The sequence below is a fragment of the Orbicella franksi genome, chromosome 10 (assembly GCF_964199315.1).
Source record: "Orbicella franksi chromosome 10, jaOrbFran1.1, whole genome shotgun sequence".
Classification (NCBI taxonomy): Eukaryota; Metazoa; Cnidaria; class Anthozoa; order Scleractinia; family Merulinidae; genus Orbicella; species Orbicella franksi.
Window position 1 is genome coordinate 1,658,773 of NC_138154.1, and position 23,413 is coordinate 1,682,185.

At 38.7% G+C, this 23,413-nt stretch overlaps 1 protein-coding gene and 1 pseudogene across 2 annotated transcripts; one reads left to right on the forward strand and one right to left on the reverse strand.

Annotated features, from left to right (window-relative positions):
- The first annotated feature begins 49 nt into the window (after positions 1–49).
- Positions 50–3,514, forward strand: LOC145501382 (uncharacterized; annotated as a pseudogene).
- Positions 3,515–9,799: 6,285 nt separating this feature from the next.
- Positions 9,800–14,427, reverse strand: LOC145501358 (uncharacterized). Of its 2 annotated transcripts, XR_014051227.1 has the most exons (3): positions 13,824–14,427; positions 12,352–12,886; positions 9,800–11,476 (listed from the first exon to the last, which is right to left on the reverse strand). XR_014051227.1 is itself a non-coding variant. In XM_081480846.1 (2 exons), the coding sequence occupies exons 1-2, from the start codon at positions 14,425–14,427 to the stop codon at positions 12,663–12,665; spliced, it is 828 nt and encodes a 275-aa protein (XP_081336972.1). In that variant the 3' UTR covers positions 9,800–12,662. The 2 variants fall into 2 exon arrangements, 1 of the variants encoding a protein (XP_081336972.1); XM_081480846.1 differs by having other exon boundaries at positions 9,800–12,886.
- Between the last annotated feature and the right edge of the window lie 8,986 nt (positions 14,428–23,413).

Sequence of the window (23,413 nt, forward strand, 5' to 3'; positions counted from 1 at the left end):
CCCAAAGGAAAAAATATCCGAAAAAGGTCATTTCATCGATGATTCAAACGAATATAAATATGTATATGTTCCGAGTGAAATTTCTGCTGAAAAGATATAATTTTCGAAGAACGCTGGGTTTTTAATTTTTTTCCCGCGAAAGTCAGTATCGCAGATGAGATTTGTTAATGTTTCAACAGCTCTTGGAGAGTAAACCTCACAGGTTGCGTGACTCAAAATTTGGCTGAGTAGAAGCTTGGGTCTGCTCGCACACAAGTCAAAAAAAAAAACCACGGGTAAACCATGAACCGCGCTCGGCCCATGGCTGCGCGGTTAAACAGGACAAAACGAAGAAGAACCGGTAAAACCGAAAATGGAATACGAAGCGCTATGTAAACAATTCAAGGAAATGATGGAGTCATAAGAGAAGAAAATGGAGCAGGCTTCGTTAAAGCAGGAGGACACAAAATCACCAAAAGAAGGTAACGAAGGTAACCGACCGATGTAAAAGCTTTTTATGCCAGTATCATGGCATCCGTGGCAAATTACAATGTGTTGGTTCCAAACATGAACAGCTCTCCCAAGACCAAGATGGCCGAGGTTTCGAAAACAAAGCCACTGAGAGTCCTACTCAAGTACCTGAAGCTGACACTGATTGCAGAATTAAACATTTCCCTTGGCTTACTCGCCTGTGGTGATATTGCGACAAATCCAGGCCCAACAATAGGCAATCAGAACGAACACAACGCTTTCAAGCTTCCCGCCAAAGGCCTTCGATTTGGTCAATGGAATGTAAATTATCTGACAAAGATCAAGCTTGAAGACATTAAAATGCATATATTGGGCTCGGACGGTTGGAAAAACCTTGACATCCTGGTGATCACCAAGACGTTTTTCTGCAAAAAGACACCGGAGGAATTATACATTCCTGGCTTTGATCTGCTAAGAAAAGACCGTCAAACAGGCTCCAGTGGAGGCATCGCTGTCTACATCAACACTGAGCTAAATATTTCACATCGTACTGACCTTGAAGAAATTGACCTAGAAGTTCTTTGGTTCCAAGTCTGTCCCTTCAAATCTTAACGGCCGTTACTTATGGCAGGTATTTATCGTCCCCCTAACGCGAAGGCCGATCTTGACCATAGACTCGCCGAAAACATCGAACACGCTTGTTCACTAAATATGGAGACAATTCTGCTAGGAGACATGAACTTGGATTACCTCCAAAAAGAGTTTAATAGCCATCGACTGGCCAAGGGGTTGAAAGATTCTAAATTTACACAACTTGTATTGGCTGTTACGCGTCCCATCAGTAATACATGCCTTGATCATATCTGGAGCAACAAACCAGACCGGATTGTAAACATCAAATGTCCGGATATTTGCATTTGTGATCACCTTCCGGTCTTGGCTGTGCGTTTGTACAACCATTATTCTCCTGACAACACAAAGAACCATAAATATATCACCTATCAGAATCTCAAATCCTTAGACCATGAAAGGTTTATCAAGACATTATATGAGACCCCATGGGACATAATCTTTGTTTTTGATGAAGTAGATGACATGGTAAATGGCTGGTATTCTCTTCTTAATAAAGCCATTGATGCAAATGCGCTGCTCAAACGAAAATGTATCCGACACAAAACAAAACCGAAATGGTTATCACCTGAGATCCTAAAGCTGATGAAAAAACGTGATCGTCTCCTCAAAAAAGCCAAACACTCAAACGTTCCTGATGACTGGTTAGCCTTGAGGAGCGCCAAAAACAAAGTCACCGAGGCAATTAGAGCTGCCAAGAGAAATTTCTTCCATGAATCATTCAGGGAACACCAAAACAATCCAAAGAAAATCTGGTCCACGCTCAAGGATCTTTCCGGACAACGAAACACTAGAGGTGTGACCTATTTAGAAGAGAACAAGACCACGCAAATCAACAATGAAGACTTGATTCCCGAAGTGCTAAACAAACATTTTACGGGCTTAGCTGAAAGTCTCTGAGACAAAACTGCCGCTGAGTTTAACCCAGCGACCCTGATATCTTTTGTCAACAAACGCAAGACCTCAAATACCATGCATGCTTTTCCTCCTATCATGCCGAACCAGACCAAACGACTTATTGAAGCTATCCCTTCAAGCAAAGCGACTGGTGTGGATGGCGAGAGTGCCCGCATATCAAAGATAGCAGCTACGGCAATAGCACCATCACTGGCCAAACTCATAAACATCTGTATCACTAGTGGCACTTTTCCGACAGCATGGAAACAGGCTAAGGTGATGCCAATACACAAGCAGAAGAGCAAGTCTGACAAAAACAGCTACAGGCCGATCTCAGTCCTTCCTGCACTTTCAAAAATATTCGAGAGACATTTACACAACTCTCTATCTACTTTTCTCAAGGACAATAATCTCCTATATTCATTGCAATCTGCCTTTAGGAAACACCACTTGACTGAGACAGTCTTAATAGACATTGTCGACCGAATGCTGTTAAATCTTGATGACAACCGGATAAATGGTTTAGTTTTCACCGACTTCCAGAAGGCCTTCGATCTTGTTAACCATGAGATATTGATTGAAAAACTGCGCATTTATGGTCTAGAGGACAACAGCCTGGTCCTTGTGTGTTCATTCCTTCAAAACTGAACACAGCGCACGGTTATCCATAGTGCACAATCCTCGCCTCAGGCTTTGATGCACGGAGTACCACAGGAATCTTTGTTCCAGACTATGTCAAAGTACTGTAGAACTGGAAAAATGGACAGGCAATAACCGGTTTAAGCTGAACATGGCCAAAACAAAATCCGTGTTCGTAACCGGTACTAGACTGCGTGCAAAGATGGACCGCTGCGACCAGATGGAAATCTGTTCCAGCACAGGAGATGTATTGGAAACTACTACAAGCTATAAACTACTTGGAGTATATATTGACCTGGACCTTTCTTTTAACGAGCATGTTGAACATTTATGTAAGAAACTTACTAAGCGCATCGGTATCTTGAGATCAATTAGGCATTATTTACCTTGAAATGAGCGTATACTCTTCTACAATGCAACCATTAAGCCCCTTTTTCTGTATGGCGGAGCAGTCTGGAGTATAACATCTAAAGCAAATATCAGATGAGTCTTTCGACTACAAAAGAGAGCGGCCAGGGTAATATTGGATATTAAAACAGCAAGGGATGAACGAACTGTTGACTTATTTAACAAGTTGGACTGGTTACCCTTCTATGAAGAAATCAATGTTAATAAGCTATGCCTCATCTTTAAATGTCTACATGGTCAATGCCCAGAATACATATCTAGTAAGTTGATACGTGTGAGTGACATATTGGTAAGATCCTCGCGTTATAGTCACATCACGCTACGATGCCCTAAGAGCAACAGAGCAACAGAAGGAGGAAAAACTTTTGCTTCTACATCAACTTCACTATGGAATTCCCTACCTCCTAGCATAAGATCCTGTGATAGCATTAATGTTTTTAAAGAGAAATGCATCAAGCTTATAAAGAAGGGGTATGCAAATATTGAACATTTCACAATTTCTTAGTGTCCTCTAACTCTTTGTATTGCATGCACCAACAAGATTTTAGTCCATTTTATTGATGTTAGTAATGTTACCCGTTTTATACTTATTATTATTCACAGTTAGATATTTTTAAAATCATTGTGATTTATATTTTAATTGTTTAAGGGAGGGCCACGAGTTTATCAGTCAATGACTGTAAAGTGTTTTTACCCTCATTAAATAAAGTTACTTACTTACTTACTTACTTACGTAAGCACTTCAAGCAATCAATCCTGTTCTGGCCGTCTCTGTCACGCAACGCCGCGAGTAACGTTGCGTGACAGAGTACGGGAGACTTTGGCTGCTAGCAGTCTGGGACCAGGGTGCTTATATCCCGGCCTTTTTCATCCCTGCTGGGAGTGTTTCTTCCCGCTCTTGCCACCGTTAGCTGCTCGTTGCAGTAAGGTCTTAAGGGAAGTAAGGTAAGAAATGCCTAATGTAAAGCAATGCAAACAGCTTGTATGTTTACATGTAAAAAGTACTTTTTACGGACAAAGTAGATCAGAATTCTTCTGGTGTAGAATTCTTACCCAGAAACACACCAAGTTTTGACGATTTGCATTTGATAAAATGGCACGACGATCTCGAGCCCAGCAAGTGATCAAAAGCTCAAAATTAACTGGTGTAAAAAGTACTTTTGGAATTTACACTTTTTGTACCACAAACTTATATTTGTTTCTATACCCCTTATATTTATATCCTAACCCAGTCCTTTCTAGCATTGAAATTCTGAAGGGGTGCCAATAAGAGGGAGCAATTTTTTAATTTGCATTATCTGTTATTTTCTTCAGCATGGTTGAAAGAAATATCCTGTTTATTGTATTATAATAAACAAGTATTCACCAAAGTGGAGGTGAATAGTGGTGGATATTTACCTCTCCACTTTGCGGCTCGGTAAATATTCACCACTTTCACCAACACTGAGGTGACTAATTGTTTTAGTATATACCACAGAAGTTGAATAACTAGTGAACCAAAACATTACTTTCGGTACACAAAGTGACGGGCAAAGCCATTTTGTTTCTCTTCGGCTTCTCAGATAGTGCTTTGCTAATCACTCCGAGTTAACCAATCAGCCTGTGCGGAAAGCACTATTCACTTGTGTGGTATATACTAACAAGCATTATACTCTGCTTTGGAAACCAAAAGTTTTATTGCTTTTCAGGAGATTTCCAGGATTGTGTTCATCCCGTACAAGCAGAGGTCAGCCACTCCTTAAAAAACAAAAGATGGCTGGGTATATCCCAGCCAAGAAAATGTTTGTGCCCAAGGAGACTTGGACACATGATTTCTGTTTGCTTGGCCTGCAAGAAAATATCACTCCATCAAGGGAGAGGCTAAATAAGCTGTTAGATGCAGGTTTGGGCAAAGCCCACTTGTCGATTAAGAAAAATGCAAGTCATGAGGAGTTGGCCTGTGCATTAGAGGAGCGCTTTCCAAAACTGAAAAGTGGAGGTGGGTTTGAAGTCCTCCATGCAGAAGGAGGAGGTGGTGGTCAGAGGCAGCTACGTTTGGTATATCCAGGGGCCTTTGGCTACACAGCCCCACATCTTAAGGACAGGTTAGGGCAGGCTGTTGCCTACATTCATCCTCTCCAAGCTGACCTAGATGAGGAGCCAGATGTGCCTGAGGTAACATTTATGAATGATGGGGAAAATATTTTAAGTGTTACGTGGTGTTAAATTAACAGTAGTATATATCTTTTTTTAGGCTGCGCTTTCTCCAAAGGTTAAGTTTTGAACTGTAATTTGATGATTGCTATGGCCCAGGTGAGAGAACACCAACAGGTCTGAGGAGGCGGATTCTCAAGGTAAATGAATCTATCCATAGGGGGTAGAATGGAAGTCATTTGGTGTTAAAGAGTATAAACAAACTTTTGGATCACACAATAAATTATGTGAAGCCAAAAGGTTGCCTGATGATATTAATCATTGTCAGTATTTAAAAAATGTGACATTTTTTTCAGCTTCAGTGATCAGAATGTCTGTAAAGGGGGACACCTATGTAAAATACATTAACTTAAAAAACAAACACGGGACTGGGTTCTCAGTATTTTTTGTTTTGTTTTGTTTTGCAGAGATGTGATTGATGAAAAGGTATCATCCCATTGTATCAATGACAATTAAAAACAGTTGAATTAGTCTGTACACCTTACATAGATTGTTGATGAACTAAATGTTAGTGTTGATTTTGAGTATTACAATGTGAATACTGTAATAAGTGCCATTGACAATGGAACTTGATCACACATCAGAGTTTGTGTGCTAAATGACGTACTTTTTAATGACTTCACTTGTACATTTTAGGTTGATGTATGTGAATCCAAAATGACCCCACTGGCTTTATCAAGGTAAAGTACAGAGAAAAAGTCAATGTGCATCCTTTTGACTTGATATAAATTATGTATTAATCTTCAGCTTCAATCCCAATATTTGAACAATATTTAATATACTTCTTTATTTTTCCAACATATATTATTTCAGTACTTTTTTTTTAAGGCTGATTTGGTAAACTGAATTTGGCACAAAACATTAACTTAACTGGAGCATTAGTTGATAATTAATTCATTATTTGAGAACTGAATTCTCCAAACTATGTTGATGCTCTGATGCAGAAAGTTAATTATTCCAGCTTAAGTGATTATCCTCAAATAGTCAAAAAGTAGCCAGCTGTACTTACGTTTTACAGCATAGTTATATAGCACCTGCAGTGTATGCTAGATTTCAAAGTGTAACATTCATGACGTATACTTTTCTTCCAGAGATGGAACATCAGCACTCCCTACTTTGAGAAAGGTGATTCTAAATAAGCTCAGGGATTTCCTTAAGCAATGACTCAATCACTGATCACAGGTTTCAGTGTATAAAAAAATTGTTATTCTTTTTATTTATTTTGGTTGGTGTATTTGTTTCAGTACTGATACTATAGTTATTAATCAACTGTTTGAATCAATTTACTTATTGTCATAATTGTTATGGTTTTTGTCATTGTTATTATTTGCATTATTTTATTAGGCACCAGTAGTATTTGAAGGTCCAGCAGTAGATAGATGCAGAGATCAATCTGAAGAGGAAAGGTGTGATTGAAAGAAATTAATATTATAGTTAACATGGGCTCATGAACCCATTTATCAAAAGCTGCCATATAATTTTCATTAAGTAAAAAAAGGTAAAAAGGTCTGTGGCTGAAAAGTAAATGAAATTATTGAAAGCTCTGGGAATGTCCTCAATCTGAAAGAATTTTTGATACGTTGCTAAAAAGTTGTAACATGGCATGCTGATAATAACTCAATAACCTATCATAACTCAGCTGTTGTTATGGTGACCTCTTATCTGAAAATGATCACAAGTTGGTTATCCTTGATTGGGTATTTGTTTCATACTATTATTGTATCAGCAACCAATAAAGAGTGGTAGTACTGACGCATCTAGGTATAAAGGGCTGGAAAATGATGGGAAAGTATCTTGCAGCTATTATAGACAATATTTGTTAATGTTGACTTAATTTCTTCCTGTGCCAATCATTAGAATGACGAGATTGTAAATATGGTCTGACTCAGTGTCCATCCACCATTTCTGCATTATCAACTGGCAATGTAGGCAGCAGTACTGACATGTTGAGGGAGTTATGTCCAGATGCAACTTTGCAGCAGATCTCTCAATCATTGTTCAATAACAATGGAGATGTCAACCTTGCTGCACAGGAGTTGTTAGGATTATTTCTTGAAATACCAGACATGGTAAACGGTGAGTGTTTCTCCTTAGGTTCATAAATTTTCCACTCCAAATTAATTCCAACAAAGTCAAGATTTTAAACGAAATTCCCGTAAAAAGTGCAAAACATCCACACAATTTTTTTTTTCTGATGGCATAAGCGCTTCTCCCCAAAATCCAGGGACTTTTATTTTTGAACTGTCAATCGCCCTGCACGTGTAACATAACTTCTGGTTCACTCTTACATGTAACATAACTTCTGGTTCACTCTTACGTGTAACATAACTTCTGGTTCACTCTTACGTGTAACATAACTTCCGGCTCGGTCTTTACAAAATTTCTTTTAGAAAATTAAGAAAAAAGGAACAGAAAATAATCCCTAATAGCGAGTATTGAGATTTATCCAGCTACAGGAAAACTTATTTACATACAGCTGAACCCACCTGAGCAAGCAAATTTGGTTAGCAACCCCTTCTATAAAGGGCCATTTGGACCAAAATACCTAATTTTTTGAAGTCAAAATTCACAGTAGGCAGCCAGCTTAGACAAGATCACTCATTGTCGTGATGACTGTTTTCATTATAGTAATTTTTACCTCTCTTGCTGTATTACAATTTTTTAGGTTATGAGGACCACAACAGCAACGTTGATCTTTTAACCCCAGCATTCACATCAAAAACAACACCAGAAAAGATGAGAACTTATACCCAGACTTAAAGTCCCATGGATGCCTAAGAAGATTTTCAGAGAAGCAACATGCAAAGGGATAAACCAAGAGAGCATTTCTTTGTCAGCAGAATGGAAGGAAATGAAGAGCTCAAAAATGATATTTTGGGTTTGTATAAAGACCCCCGAAAGAACTTGAGAGTACCACCCAGGGTGCGGTTTGAAGGTGAAGGAGTTGGTGCAGGGCCAGTTAGGGAGTTTTCTTGTCTGTGCCATGAAGATTCTACAAGAAGGAATTCATGGTGAAGGGAGACCCATTTTGTTCTTTGAAGGAGAGCTTGACCATTTACTTCCCATACACAACCAGATTGAGCAGCAGATGGGAGCATATACCACCATTGGCAAGATAATTGGTCACTCCATATTACATGGAGGGCCTGGTGTTTATGGACTCTCTCCCGTGGCAAAGCACTACTGGTCTCATGATGACCTAGCAAAGAATCCTCCCCCAATAGTACTGGAGGATCTTCCTGATCTTATCCTGTGGGAGACCAGACAAGAGGTTTGTTAGGGTTTGAAATAATTTTCTTTTATAATAATTATATTTAAAACTGGATTATTGGTTAACGCAATTCCAGAGTTTTAATTGGCTTAGCCATTGTGGGAAATGGGCTAATATACCATGAAACACAAATATGGTACCTTAGGTATAAGTGTCAGCGAAGAACAGGCAGGGAACTCAAATATCGCAATTCCTTGGGTGTTTTTTAACAAAACAAGCATTTGCACTCATGGAATAGTTGCTAATTATTTTTTCTAAAGCTTAATACAGTGAAAGCTAGTGCAGGTTACGTGTACACTAAAGTCATCTATCTTTTAAGCTACCCATATAGTTTTCTTCCCTATTCATCAATGGATAACACCTCAATTTCCATGTTTTCTTACTCTGAATGTGATCATGGACATCTTGCTGAAGACAGCATACAAGAACCCAAGCCTTTGGGACAATAATCTAGGGTATCCAAGAGGGTGACATGACATGCCACCATATCAGAGTACATGTATAAGGACTGAGAAATAATATTGAGGTTTTGTTCCTTTTATTTTTTTAAGACATTGCTAGAGGATTATGTCAATGAGGAATTAAGTAATGACAGATTTTACACTTCAAAGCACAGTTGGGATGGTCATGTTTTTTAAGTGCATGCAAAAAGACAAATTTATTTTAAACAGATATTTTGACTTTAAATTAAAGCTTGGATGTAACAGATCTTTGTTTGGATACAACAGTTACAACAGTGGAATGCTGATGAAAAGATTTCAGATGAAATAAGAGCAAACCTAGCTACCTACATGATGGAGGCTGGTTTGGAACCTGAACTTCTCTGCAGTGGTAGAGATGTCCTAATTCAAGGACTGCTTTGGTACTTTGTAATTGATAAGAGAAAACGTGAGCTGGATGACATGTCTAAAGGTAATACCGGTAATGACAAGATTATTTTATCTGCGGTGTATTTATTAGCATATTGAATGTTTTACACATGTACTTTCAGAATGTGGCCCAGATAAGACACTGAGTTGTCATGCTTTTGTAGCTTGTGATTGAATGAACATTGTCCTGAAGATGCCAAGAAACAGGGCTAAAATTTGTTGCAAGATTACATGTATAGTACACCTTTGATGTGCTGGTTTTTGAAGGTTTTTGAATCCTGGAAAATGGAATACCAGTAGCAGTCTGCATGTGTTTAAATGTAATGATTCCTACATTTAACTCTTTTATTATTATTGAAATTAAAATTATTATTATTTAGTAATGTTATTAATTATTATTATTATCATCATTATTATCATTATTATTATTATTATTCAAATTGTAGCAGGAATGAATGAGGTGACGTTGCAAAGCTTCCTAACCCAGTAGCTATCACTGGTAGAGATTGTTTTTCCGCCTCATGCTGCAAAGCACATATCTGCTACAGAATTCCTGGCTAAAGTTACCCATGACAATGAAAGTGGAAAGAAAGAAGTCCAGGCAAGAATTGTTTGAGCAATATGTGCAGGAAATTACCCAAAGAAAGGAAGGTATTTATCTGATATCAAAGTGGGTACATTAAAAAATAACTTCACATTGGAAGTTTTTTTTTCATTTGGTTTCACCTTCTTCAAAAAAGATAATAGGTGTTAGAGTGATGATGGCAATAACATGTTGGTCTTAGACTCTCTGGGGCAGGGTTAAAGGAAGTGTTGTTCATCAAGGTCTGTGTCCATTAATGGTCTGCAACATAACTGTAAAATTTAACAAAAATAGACTTCAATGTCAATTATGAGGGAACCAAACACATTCATAAAACTGCAATAGAACACAACCAGTGTCCACTAACAATAATCATTACACTAAAAAATAATTTGGTCATGGATGTTTCCCTTAAACTTGCAGGTGAGACACAACTGAATGACTTGTGCTGCTTCTGGACTGGATGGGATTTCCTACCTCCACGAAAAGAGATCTTGGTGGTTAAGTTTAATACAAATGAGAGCAGCAAGTTACCAACATCAGAGTGTTGTTTCATGTCTTTATTGCTTCCCATTGGCCATAATACATATCAGGAGTTCATGAATTGCATGGACACTGCAATCCGATATGGGTCAAAAGGATTTTCATTTGCATGAATGTGTCTTTATCATACAAGGGTACAATTTTCACTGTTGTGTTTGTTTTTGCAATGTTGAAATTCAGAAATATAAGGATATCATATGATGGTTTTAATTGCATGTAAAAGGCCTGTGTTATTGCATTTCAGTTGAAATGGTAAATTTTAGTTGTTTTCTTGTTGTTCAGAGATTTTCAAGTTATAAATTTTTAGGTTCCAGTTTTATTAGAGCTTTTTTATGTAAAAAGCCACATTGGCATTCAAATATGAATCATGTGATTAAAATGACATGGGATACATACATGTAGTTAAATTGGTGGGAAGTACCCAGTAGGTCATTTATACCAGATAAAATAGGATTTACACAACATTACTTCTTTGTTAGAAACACACAGATACCAGTAGGTGCCTAGTGCAATGAGTTGATAATGAGTTGATTTGTCATCAATAAAAGAGAAACAAGTATTTGCTAAACTGTATCTTGATTAGCACTGAGATAACAGTAAACACAGTTATCATTGCTCTGGTTTAGTGCTGGAACTGGCATGCCAGAACACAATATTCCCAGGATTTGGTTTTAGAGGGTTATTTTCTCTCAAATTTGTTCTCTGACTAAACTTCTGAATCACAAATTTAGACTCCTAACACCTCCTGCCAGTCATGGCCAGAGATTGACTGTTCACTGCAATGAGAGTCTCTCCGCAACAAAGTTGCAAGCACTCAAGTACACATCAATCCCATAACTATTGTCATTCTGCATTGGATTTATGGCATGGATCAGGTCATGATAATCACTGTCTGTTAGTGGGTTCGGAATATTCGGGATGATCACAGCCTCCTTCATCTCGACAACTCTCTGGAAGGGGCCCATCACAGTCTATGCCATAGTCATCCCAATTCTGCTAAGGCAAGATTTATACAAAATGAATGAAAAGAACAGGAAATTACAGATGGGTGATAGTCTTCATAGATTGCCCTCATTTGCAGCTCTGATTGGCTAGCTTTGTTACTTTCTTGTTTCTGATTGGTCCACGGCAGTGAGATAAAATATATTTTAGCCTGCTGAATTCTCCATTAGCACAAAAATATGCCACAATAACCGATGAAATTATTATAATAAACCTGTCTGTTGTCTAGATACACAAAAACATCCCAAAGAGAAAATCTTCCACTAAATAATTTTAAAATAATTATTGGCCACAATGGATTAGAAATTGGGTAGCTTTCACTTTGATGGGACTGAATTTTTAAGAGACGTGTAAAGCAATCTCAATTTGTTTTCTTTGATAATCTTTCTAAATTCTACTTAACAATTAGATTATGAGCATGAGATTTCTTTTGTGTGATAGTTGATGAGGGCAAAGCCCAAGTCAACTATAACAGGATCTAATAATCAAGTGAATAATCTTATTGTTTTGGTATAAAGCAACTAGATGCTCAAAACTAACAACAAGACTATCCAAATCTTTACAGTCACTAAAAACATTTTGCAAACAGGAAGAAGCAGGTGCCATTTTCTCGATAACTGCTACTTACAATCAACAACAATAGATAGTAGCAAAGCCAATCAGTGAACAGCATTCACGAAGAATGCTAGTAAATTTATACATACAAAAGTTATTCATCAACGAAGCTGTGTACTAGAATTCCTGTATAGAATTCTGAAGATGGGGAGGTATATAATATTTTAACGCTGAACATCCTTAAGCCATTTCAAAGAGATTGTCATTGGCCTACAAATGTTGAGGGAAATAAGATAAGAAAGCTCTCCCACCTGTTGCTCCATAGAAACTTCCATGACTCTTTCATTGTCAATTAAACCAATTATCCAAAGCTGGTTTGGTGTTTTGTTTCTTGCAGTTCTGATTGGGTGATCATTCCAGGAACTTGCAAAATCATGGAGGTGCTGATTTATTCTTGGTAGAAATGTGTAATGCAAACAGAACACGTGGATGTTGTAGGACAACTCGAAATGCCCAGATTCCTCAAGAAAGTAGAATACTGAATAATAAATGTAGATACAGCTTGCAAACAAGTCTCTCCACAATCGTTCTATCCATTGATTGTGTACACTTGGCCCAGTGATTATACTCCCCCTTCCTGGTCCTCTTGTTGGGTGAGTAAGCATGTACCAACAACATTCACATTTTCCACTCCATGATCTGATCTTACTTGTGATGGCAGACCATGGACATTGACGGCTTCCAAGAACAAGTCAAGGACAGTGTCAGCCTGATTGTTTCCATTGCATCGAAGAAACGATATTTCTAGAAAATCCATCAATACACCCATGTATGACAAATTTCCACCTAAAAAGCAACATGGACATGATGTACAAAAGGAGAAAATAGCAAATAAACAAAACACCTCAAGTGTTCCTATCAATGGTGAATTAATGAATTCATTTACGGTATTCTATTTTTGAAAGGAATATTTCAATGTTGAAATGGCAACTTGATTCAAAACAAAAATGTTGATTTCATGATGCCTGACTTAGTGCAACAAAATATCCCTAATTTCCATAAAAACAAAAACTGGGTAACATTTTCCCCACTTTCTCTTCTGCCAGCAGCAGTTTGAGCCTTTTGAGTGCACTAAAATCTCTGCCTCTCTGTTTTTTATCATGAGAGGGTTAAGAAAAGCAAGTGACAAACAAAATGATGAGAAAACAGTGTGTGACATATGACAGTTTACCAGTTGCAGTCAAAATTATCCAAATTGTGGCCAAATTCCCACATGCTTATTGCGTGAAGCCAGACAACAATCCAATCAACAATCAAGTCGCCATTCAATGTTGAAATATTCACTTCAAGAATGGAATATTAAAGCAATGAATATAATCAAATTTCCGGAAACGAATTCATTAATTCATTAATTCACCCTTGAAAGAAACACGAGCTGTTTTCATGGTGAAATATTGTTTTTCAATTTTGGCAAATACACATACCTCACCAGTTTATGGTGACCATCCATGTGCCAAAGGGCTAAAGGGGCCCTTACATTGTAAGATCTTCTGTGTGTCACACGAATCTGGAGACCTCTGACAGCAGTGCCAACAACATGATGACAAGCAACCCAAAGGAAAAGGTGTGAAACCTTCTAATTGTTAACAACTTGATTGAAAATACATGCAACATTTTTAAGCCACTTGTCCTTTCCCGGAGGGTGGCTGCTTAATTGGGGTTCTTCTGTATTAATGACCCACCTCCCACCTCTTCTCTTACTGTCTTGACATTGATATATTACCTTGAGGGTCAACTCTTCTCATTGCTTCTCTGATTCTTTCTTCTTGAATTTTGTGGCCCTTGGACAGGAGATGGTCATGCACGGACTTGTACCCACAATTTGGGAAATTATGAAGTATATCCTGGATGACAGCATCTAATTCTGCTTCACTCATACTTGAATAACTTGCACGAACCGAGATTCCAAGTTCATGGAGTCTTCTGTACACTGTTTTATCACTGACTCTAAGCATCTTGGCTATGTCAGCACCCTTAAAACCTTTCTCAAGATAATACTCTAGCTGGTTTCGGCTGATGTCGAGTTTCGGCCTTCCTTTACTTCCAGTTGCTATCACTGCTCTCGTAGTATTGTAGTCGTCGAAGGAATCCTCATTCACCATCTGTAATATTAGGTGGCGAGCTTGAAGCAAGTTTGGGAGCAATTTTTCTTCAAACATTCCACCCAGTCTCAAAATCAGTGAACATAGCCATTCAACCTTATATAAGCTATAATCAAGACCTGTATTCAAATTGAGCCGATTTATAACATCGACAAGAACGGTTTTCACGTTGTTTACTATCAGTTCTCGTACCGTTTGATGCTGACCCTCCTCAGTGGCCGCCATTTTTAAAAATTATGCCTGAAAAGCACCCTGGGAGACAATTTTTAGGCAGGTACTTCTTGTATGATATTTATAAAGTACCGTATTATAATGCACTTGCCGACATGAGGATTTGGGCGCTTAAATAATGTAAGATCAAATGAAACAAAGATATTGTGACACAGGAGGTATTATGGTCTGATAGAATGATGTATGATCCAAAGACATGAATTCTGATCCGATTACATAAATTCCGATTAAGTGACGTAAAGGACAGCACCCACAGCGTCCATTAGAATGATGCATGATCCAATAACATAAAGTCTGATCCAATGGCATGAAGTCCGATCCAATGGCATGAAGTTCGATCCAATGACATGAAGTTCGATCCAATAACATGAAGTCCGATCCAATGGCATGAAGTCCAATCCAATGACATGAAGTTTGATCCAATGACATGAAGTTTGATCCAATGACATGAAGTTCGATCCAATGACATGAAATGCGATCCAATGGCATGAAGTCCGATCCAATGACATGAAGTTTGATCCAATGACATGAAGTTCGATCCAATGACATGAAGTTTGATCCAATGACATGAAGTTCGATCCAATGACATGAAGTTCGATCCAATGACATGAAGTTTGATCCAATGGCATGAAGTTCGACCCAATGACATGAAGTTTGATCCAATGACATGAAGTCCGATCCAATGGCATGAAGTCTGATCCAATGGCATGAGGTTCAATCCAATGACATGAAAAATATGGTCCGATAGAATGACATACGATCCAATGACATGAAAAATATTGTTGGATAGAACGATGTTTGATCCAATGACATAGCATCGATGATCCAATGGCATGAAATGTGATTCAATGGCATTTTTGTCCCAATTCCCCCTCCATATTTTTGAGCCTGGCGATGCAGCACGCAACAACATCTCCATCATTTTCAGCCATGCTCAGCAGTCGGTTAACTTCAAGACTACTTGGCTGAAACTGATTTGGTGGAGCCTGCCCACAGCAACATAAACTTAGAGGTAAAGTTGTAACTAAAACAGCAGGCAGATGGTGCAAAAGGTACATCATTGTAGCTATAAAAACTCCGGATTATTAGTGGAGATAAATTCCGGACCAGCTGTAAGGCTCAATATATAGCGCGTGCTTTTAAAAATAGAGTTGACAAGCAATTTATTAAGAAATACATATCAGGCTCTTACCATCCAGTTACACCCCAAAACCATCAACAGTGTACGTGGACAACATTTACAACCTGAAGTCGTAGATACGCCCATACATCTCTACCTTTCAACATCATGGCACCAGTCACATTTTTTGTTTTACAAAAAATGGGACAGGTGAGGTGGAAATGGTATACCATCTTCTGTCTGGCGGGGAGCACAAGGAATGGTTACCCAGGACTTAAAATGTAAAAAAGTAAAGCTACATTTTAGCGTCCAGTTAAGAAAAAATAGTTGCAAATTATAAAAATTTAGTTGCAAAGCATAAGTTAATTATTAAGTAATTAATAACTCTTTGATTTTATCACCTTTCAGCAGCTTTTCTTCATGCTAATGTCTGAAAAACAGTTTCTGAATTACTTTGACGACACAATCAAGATCGTAAATTACAACTTTAGATCGAATTCAAAAACATGCAATCCACACAAATAATCCTGTTAAATGATAATTTGTACTCAAGTTAAAATTCAATAAATGAAAAACAATCATTAATTGTCTCTTAATGATGGGAAATCCCTGTGACATTTTCCCTCGCTAAATACACCAAGCTCTTAATTAGTAAACATACATTGACATTTTCGATACATTTACCTTTCTGTTCCACTTGTACCTCAAAACAGCAAAGTCTATGTTTGACTGTGAGAAATATCTTTAAAGAAGTCGAAATCAAGCCAAAACAGAAAGATATCAGAATCTTGGAACAAACTCATGTGCCACTGAAAAGCTGCCATGCTTGTTTTCAGGGTTAGCACTGGAGGCATGGGTTCATGTTTGATCGATTGTGTGCACTACCCAAATAAACCGCCGACGTAGGCAAGCTAGACAACACAGAAAATACAGGCAAACAGGAAGAAATTTCGAAATAGTGGAAATCTTCACAGCGATCAAATGTGGTGTGCGTGCACAGTTCCAGCCAAACTGCCAAACATCTTAATTTCTGGAACTCTTTATAATTGTTATCTATCTAGTTTCCAGGCTTGCAATTTTGTTGCACAGTACTATTGTTATAATGCTTTCCTAAAAAAAGTTGCCCATTTTTGCATAATTCCTGTCAAATTCCCAGGAATTTAGAGGCTGCAAAAATAGCACTTTCCACGGTTACCTTTGCTCATTTGCATTACAATAAAATCTAGCATGTATGAGGCAATTTTGGGCTATTTTGTAGTTTTAGCCTGAAATTGCCTTGCATCCACGTTGGATTACATTGTTATGCAAATGAGAAAAATTAACCATGAAAAGGGCTATTGGAAATGACATTCAGTTTTTTGTGGTAGAAATCAGTCCCCATACATGAAGTACCTACTTGTTTATAACAGAAAGGCTATACTGGCATCTCATCGAGTAAATTGTGTTTTTTTTAAGTTGTGTTGTTTGGAACTTGAGCAGGATTTTGCCTTTACATTTTCAAATCTCCACAAGTGGGACAAAATTCTCAAATTTGTATTTCTTTATTAATTTAGGTGATGACTGGTTGCAAAGGTGTGACTGCTGAAGTTTTAATCGCAAATGCAGCTGATACAGTCGCAGTGTTGAACCCTGTTACCCAGGGAAGAACCATTTGTCATTATGAAAGATATGCCTCCTAGATATCCTTCCTTCCTCAGACCAGAAGACACCAAAAATGCAATGCCCAAGACCATGGAAAGGGCATTGGATCACCTGAGGTCTCGTTTAACTGGGGCTGACATGGAATGGTGGACCTCCTTTATAGCCAGAAAAAGAGAAAAGAGAGAAATGTGGGAGATGACAAAGAGAGAATACTCGGAAGCTGTGGAATCCTTTGACATCAACGCTCTTTACTTCAAACCATTGCCCCCAGACCAAGATGTTGAAGATGAAGACTTATTACAGGCTGAAGCAGCTATAGTTCAGCAATTAAGAGCGTGTCCATGTGAGAATCGACCACTCAAATTTTGGTGGTAAATGGATTGCGCTCATTTTTTCTACACAAGTTGAGCTACATATGCAATGAATGGCCTTTATTTTGCCAGATTCGCTTTCTTTATTTTTTGACAAATTTTTTAAAGGCAGTCCAAAAACCACCCAAAACCGAAAACTGAAACCTCAAATTTTGGTGGTCACGCGATACTTGCTAAAAACTCACACATTTAACAAAACGACATATTGTTTTCAGAATTACTAGATAATTCTTTGTTCTTTTCATAGAACTAAAAACTAGTCGCTTATCTTAAATGCAAGCAAAGTTATGATTTTCTCCCCGAGCCTTCTTAAAAACGTCTTAAGCAGTTTTGGCAACACAGCATACAAACAAACAGGATTTTTTCAAAAGTGGAACCTCTACACGCATGACGACTAGCTACGTATAGCATTGACACCGTAGCGTTGCTGGGTCATGCTGCAAATGAACTTTTCCTTTTACGCAGGAAACAGATCAAACCGACCCTAAAACCAGAATATTATCTTCTTTGTAAGCTGAGATTCCAAACGCCAAGTTACTGTTTGGGGATGACCTAGCTAAACGAGCTCATGATGTTCAGGATACAAGCAAACTGGCAAACAAGCTAGGTTCGACAACTAAATTGCAACCCAGAGCTACGGGCTGCTTTGGCCAAAAATTTGACTCCACACGTGAAAGGGACAATTCGCGCCCTTTTTTAGGGAAGGGCCAACGGCCATTTCACCAGAAAAAACAACACACCTGGCCTTCGAAAGACAATGACAAGTGCTAGCCGAGTTTGAGAGAATCAAACAAATGGTAAGCAAATTTGAAGATTTTGTACCAAGCTTAAGAGCATATTATCTCTGGTGTTGCGAACTTTACCAAGCCGGTGGGCTTGGAAATTCCATGGAGGCTTGGAAGCAATAAACCTCCAATCAAGAAATCTTGAGGGACATCTCGGGTGTCCACATACCTTGCACTTATCGACCTGAGCAACACTTAGCTGGCCTCAAAAATAACATTCTTCACATTCCTGCTATTGATACCGAAATAAGTAAAATGCTTTCAAAGGGGATAATTGAACCCGCTATCTCTTGCAAGGATGAGATCTTATCCAGCATCTTTACTTGCCCGAAAAAAGATGGCAGCTATCGGATCATACTGAATCTTAAACAATTTAATAAGTGGATTCCATACCAACATTTTAAGATGGACACGCTCAAAAGTATAATCAATCTTATTGAGAAAGATTCTTTCCTAGCCTCCTTGGACTTAAAAGACACTATTCCATCCCAGTAGCACGAGATCATCAGAAATATCTGAGATTCCTGTGGTGGGGTCAGCTTTTTCAGTTCACTTGCTTGCCTAATGGACTGTCATGTTGCCCTAGAAAATTCACTAAATTAATGAAACCACCAATGACAGCCCTTCACAGATTGGGTCACATATCATCTAATTACATCGATGATCCCATCCTCCCAGGCAGAACGTACACTGATTGTGTACACAATGTTATTGATACTGTCTCTCAATTAGACCCATTAGGGTTTGTTATTCACCCCGATAAGTCAGTATTTATCCCTACTCAGGTATTGGTCATTTTAGGATTCATTATAAACACAGTCACAATGACAATTTACTTGACTGCTGAAAAAGCTACATCAGTTCAGCAGACCTGCCGAACCCTATTAGAAAGGCAGAAACCCAGTATCAGAGATGTTGCTCAGGTGACTGGGAAAATAGTTGCTACATTTCCCGGAGTAACGCATGGACCTCTGTTGTACAGAGCCCTTGAGAAAGATAAATTGGTCGCCCTTAAGGAAAATAAAAGCAATTTTGACAGACCTATGACGCTTTCTGAGTCTGCCAAAAATGAACTGAGGTGGTGGGTAAATGATATCTTATCAGCATTCAATTGAGTTTCACACCCATCACCCTTGTTAATCATAACCAGTGATGCTTCCCATGTGGGCTGGGAAGCCACTTGCGGCAACACCTCAACCAGGGGGACCTGGTCGGCTAAGGAAACCCAGTGTCACATAAACTGTCTAGAACTACTAGCCGCCTTTTTTGCCCTGAAAATATTTGCAAAAAACTCAATGGATGAACATGTGAGGCTCATGATCGATAACACTACAGCTGTCTCTGTTATCAACCATATGGGCATTAGCCACTCACTCATGTCATGAACTCACCAAGGAAATTTGCGCATGGTGTATACCACGGGGCATTTGGATTAGTGCGGCACACATCCCAGGGAAAGAGAATACTGTCGCTGATTATGAATCCTACAAAACTGTGGGGCCCAGTGAATGGAAACTTGACCCAACTTCCCTCGAAACTGCCCTAAAGCAATTGCAATTTCACCCAGAAATTGACTTGTTTGCTTCCAGGGTTAACTGTCAGTTCCCACGTTATTGCTCGTTCAAGCCTGACCCCACTGCAGAAGCGATTGACGCATTCGCAGTCAACTGGCATAACTTAAAATTTTATGCCTTTCCACCTTTTAGCATTGTGCCTGCAGTACTCAAGAAAATAGCATCAGACAAAGGGGAAGGGATATCTATACTACCCAACTGGCCAACTCAATCATGGTACCCCAAGGTTATGAAAATGCTCCTTCAAGCACCAATAGAACTCAAACCACGAAAGGACCTGCTGACTCTCCCCAGCGATCCCAGCTCATGCCATCCACTACACACTCGCCTCTGATTACTAGTGTGCAACTTATCCGGAAACAATTAACCAACACTGGAGTATCTGTAGCAGCACAGGATGTAATTATGGCATCCTGGCGACAAGGTACGCCTATGCAGTGTAAAACCTTCCTCGCAAAATGGGAACGTTTCTGTGAAAACAACAAAACTTCCCCGCCACAAGCTACTGTCGAAGATTGAATAGAATTCCTCACCTCCTTGTTTAATTCAGGCCTCAGTTATAGTGCCATCAACACAGCAAGATCAGCACTATCAGCGGTAATGACAATTACTGACAACATTAGTTTCGGAGAATACCCACTGGTCTGTAGATTTATAAAAGGTGTTTTTCAACTCAAACCAGCACTTCCCGAGTACACCCACATATGGGATTTGACAAAGTGCCGTCTCACTTGCAGACCCTAGCTCCAGTCACTTCTCTGGACCTGAAACACCTGTCTTTTAAACTGGTGACACTACCTGCAATTCTCACAGGACAACGATGCCAAACGATCCACAAGTTTGACTTTAATCTTATGCAGAAATTACCAGACAGGTATATTTTTGCCATAGGAGAGAAACTCAAACATATTAAACCGGGGAAACATCAAGAACCTATTGAACTTGTAGCATATCAAGACAAACGCCTTTGTGTTGTAGAGACCATGAAACAATACATATCCATAACAGAATCATTCCGCGATAATGCAGAACCAAAACTCTTAATAAGCTTTTGTAAGCCACATAGAGCTGTTAGCAAAGACACGGTCACTAGGTGGGTCAAATCAACTCTTGCCAACCCTGGCACAAATGTGACTACCTTAACGACACACAGAACATGGGCTGCTTCGACTTCATATTCCGTTCATAAAGCTGGTATCAGCCTAGCGAACGTACTTAAAGCTGCTGGTTGAAGCAATGCCTCCACGTTTGCAAAATTACTTGTGACTGCAGGGCTTTAAAGTCTCATGTGACTACGGAGTGACTAAGACTGGGGACAAAATAGAATTTAATAATTAACCAAGACTTACCTGTAAGGTGAAGTTTGATTGGAATTATATCTCGTCACCAGTCAGGAACGAAGGAGTCACATGCCCCCCCTGTAAGGACATTATTCACGTGCCCTTGTCCTATCACGTCTCCTTCCTTCCTTTGTCCTGCAGCCACGCATGTTTAAGACTGACTGATCGCATGCACATGCTCTCTCATGTGACTCCTTCGTTCCTGACTGGTGATGAGATAGAATTCCAATCAAACTTCACCTCACAGGTAAGTCTCGTTTAATTATTAAATTATAGATAACCACCTTCGACCCTGGGAATAGGATTAGCATCCTACATATTATAGTCAGTAGTGGCTACTGTTGGCTGCCGACGACAGGGGCTACATGCCGGAAATGAGTCCAAAGATGACAGAGTCTTGGCCATCTGAGAAATGAAGCCTGCCTGACAACTAACATACATGATGGTTTATTTAACTTTTGTTATCTTCCTTGCTTTCAACTGATTTAATTTTTTTCTTGCAAATGTTCCTATTGTACTGTCAAATAAAGGGACCCCAATAAGAACAAAAAGTTCCTGTGTGATCAATTGGGAAAATTGATGGGTCAACAGTTCTAGCCACACTTCAGTGATATAGAGATAAGGAATAATTGTTTGGACAATAGCCGATATACAATTGCAACAATAACTGAAAAAGGTATGTCACAAAATATTCTTTCTTTTCAAAATGCGCTCTTTAAAAAAGTATGCATAAAGTCATTGTCCCAGAGAACAAAGAAATAAACTAGACACTTGCTGCGTGTACCCAGGCAGTCATTATACTGAGAAGCACTAGCTATATTGCAATTGAGCTTAATGTTCTGCATTTGAAGTCGTACGAAATTCAATCGAATCAATGTGCTCAAGCTATTCTGCCTTTGATTGCACTTCATGGAATCAATCAATAGCTTATTACTAGTTTGCAGGTCTTCAGGGAGTGAAATGAGTCAAGGTCTTCATATCAGCCTATGAACGTTTCAGTCTATTTTCCTTACCCTTTGTCGTTGTTGCTGTTGTTGTTGTTGTTGTTTTTGCATTTACCAAGCGAGCGAGACATTTGGAATTTCAGATTTATGGCGGTGCATGACATTGAGTTACGAATGTGTTTGTCAAAAAACATATAGTTATCTCGTGACTTTTAGCCCATTCAAAAGTTAAAGTATTAGGAAAAGTGCTTATGTAAATGTTTGTTTGCTCAATACAGATAATCAGTCGCCTGGATAGCCAAAGTAAGTTCCAGATGTTTACACTATTTTCCGGCTGCAATGTTGGTTTACCGTGGAGATACACCAACATAGCGGCTCCATACTGGGCTCTGTAAATGTGTGCAAAATATTTCGACGAATATCTGAGGTTTGGGAAAACGCACAGACTTAAAAATTACATAAGTGTCACTTTATTAATCTCCTATAACATCAGAACTTCTTGACTTTATCCACTAAATGGATTTCAAATAATTTTTTTATTGCATCAGGATTGCGTGACAGTGCAAGCCGAGAATTGTTTTGCTGGGGTCAACATACATTAGTTTCTTTCAGCTTAAATGTACAATAATTTGTTACATGGGTTTCATTCTTGTAAAGACACATAACTGTTACAAGAAAATAACGAGAGAATATTGTTGAGTTTGAGATTTTAACTCTATTATACTTAACGAAGTTTCTCAGAAAGTTTTACCCAGGTGTAATTGAACAGATACATTCGCAAACAAATTCTCTAACCTCTCTGCTCTTGTTGCTCAGAAGTTCTTGAGTCCACACTGGGATTCTACTTGGTTCACGACCACATCTAAAAATACGATGACGCATCTAGGATGCTTTTTATCAGGTTGAAGAGTTGATAGCCCTGGTTGATAGCTTCATGATTCTTGATAAATTCACTCAAAATGTTCGCTTGTAAATTGATCTCATATAAGGCTTGCAGACTGACCCGTTCCAAAAACACTTAACGTCCTATAGTGTTGGTCTACCTTGAACGGTATGTTTGTTTCCATGTGATTTCATCACCCTAGAAATCATGGCATCCGTGCTAACTTTTCACGTCGACAACTTCTGTAAATTCCACGTGCTGTACGCATGCACAGGTGACACATGCGCCTTAGAGACCAGACAGCAATTTGTGACTGAATGTG

What these genes read in the sequence shown, in the direction of transcription:
- LOC145501358 (XM_081480846.1), bottom strand. Translation starts at nt 14,427, where the DNA reads ATGGCGGCCACTGAGGAGGGTCAGCATCAAACGGTACGAGAACTGATA. An exon ending in GAGAAGAGTTGACCCTCAAG is followed by an intron (nt 12,887 to 13,823) that starts GTAATATATCAA and finishes GTTGCTTTTTAG; the next exon opens with GTGGAAATTTGTCATACATG.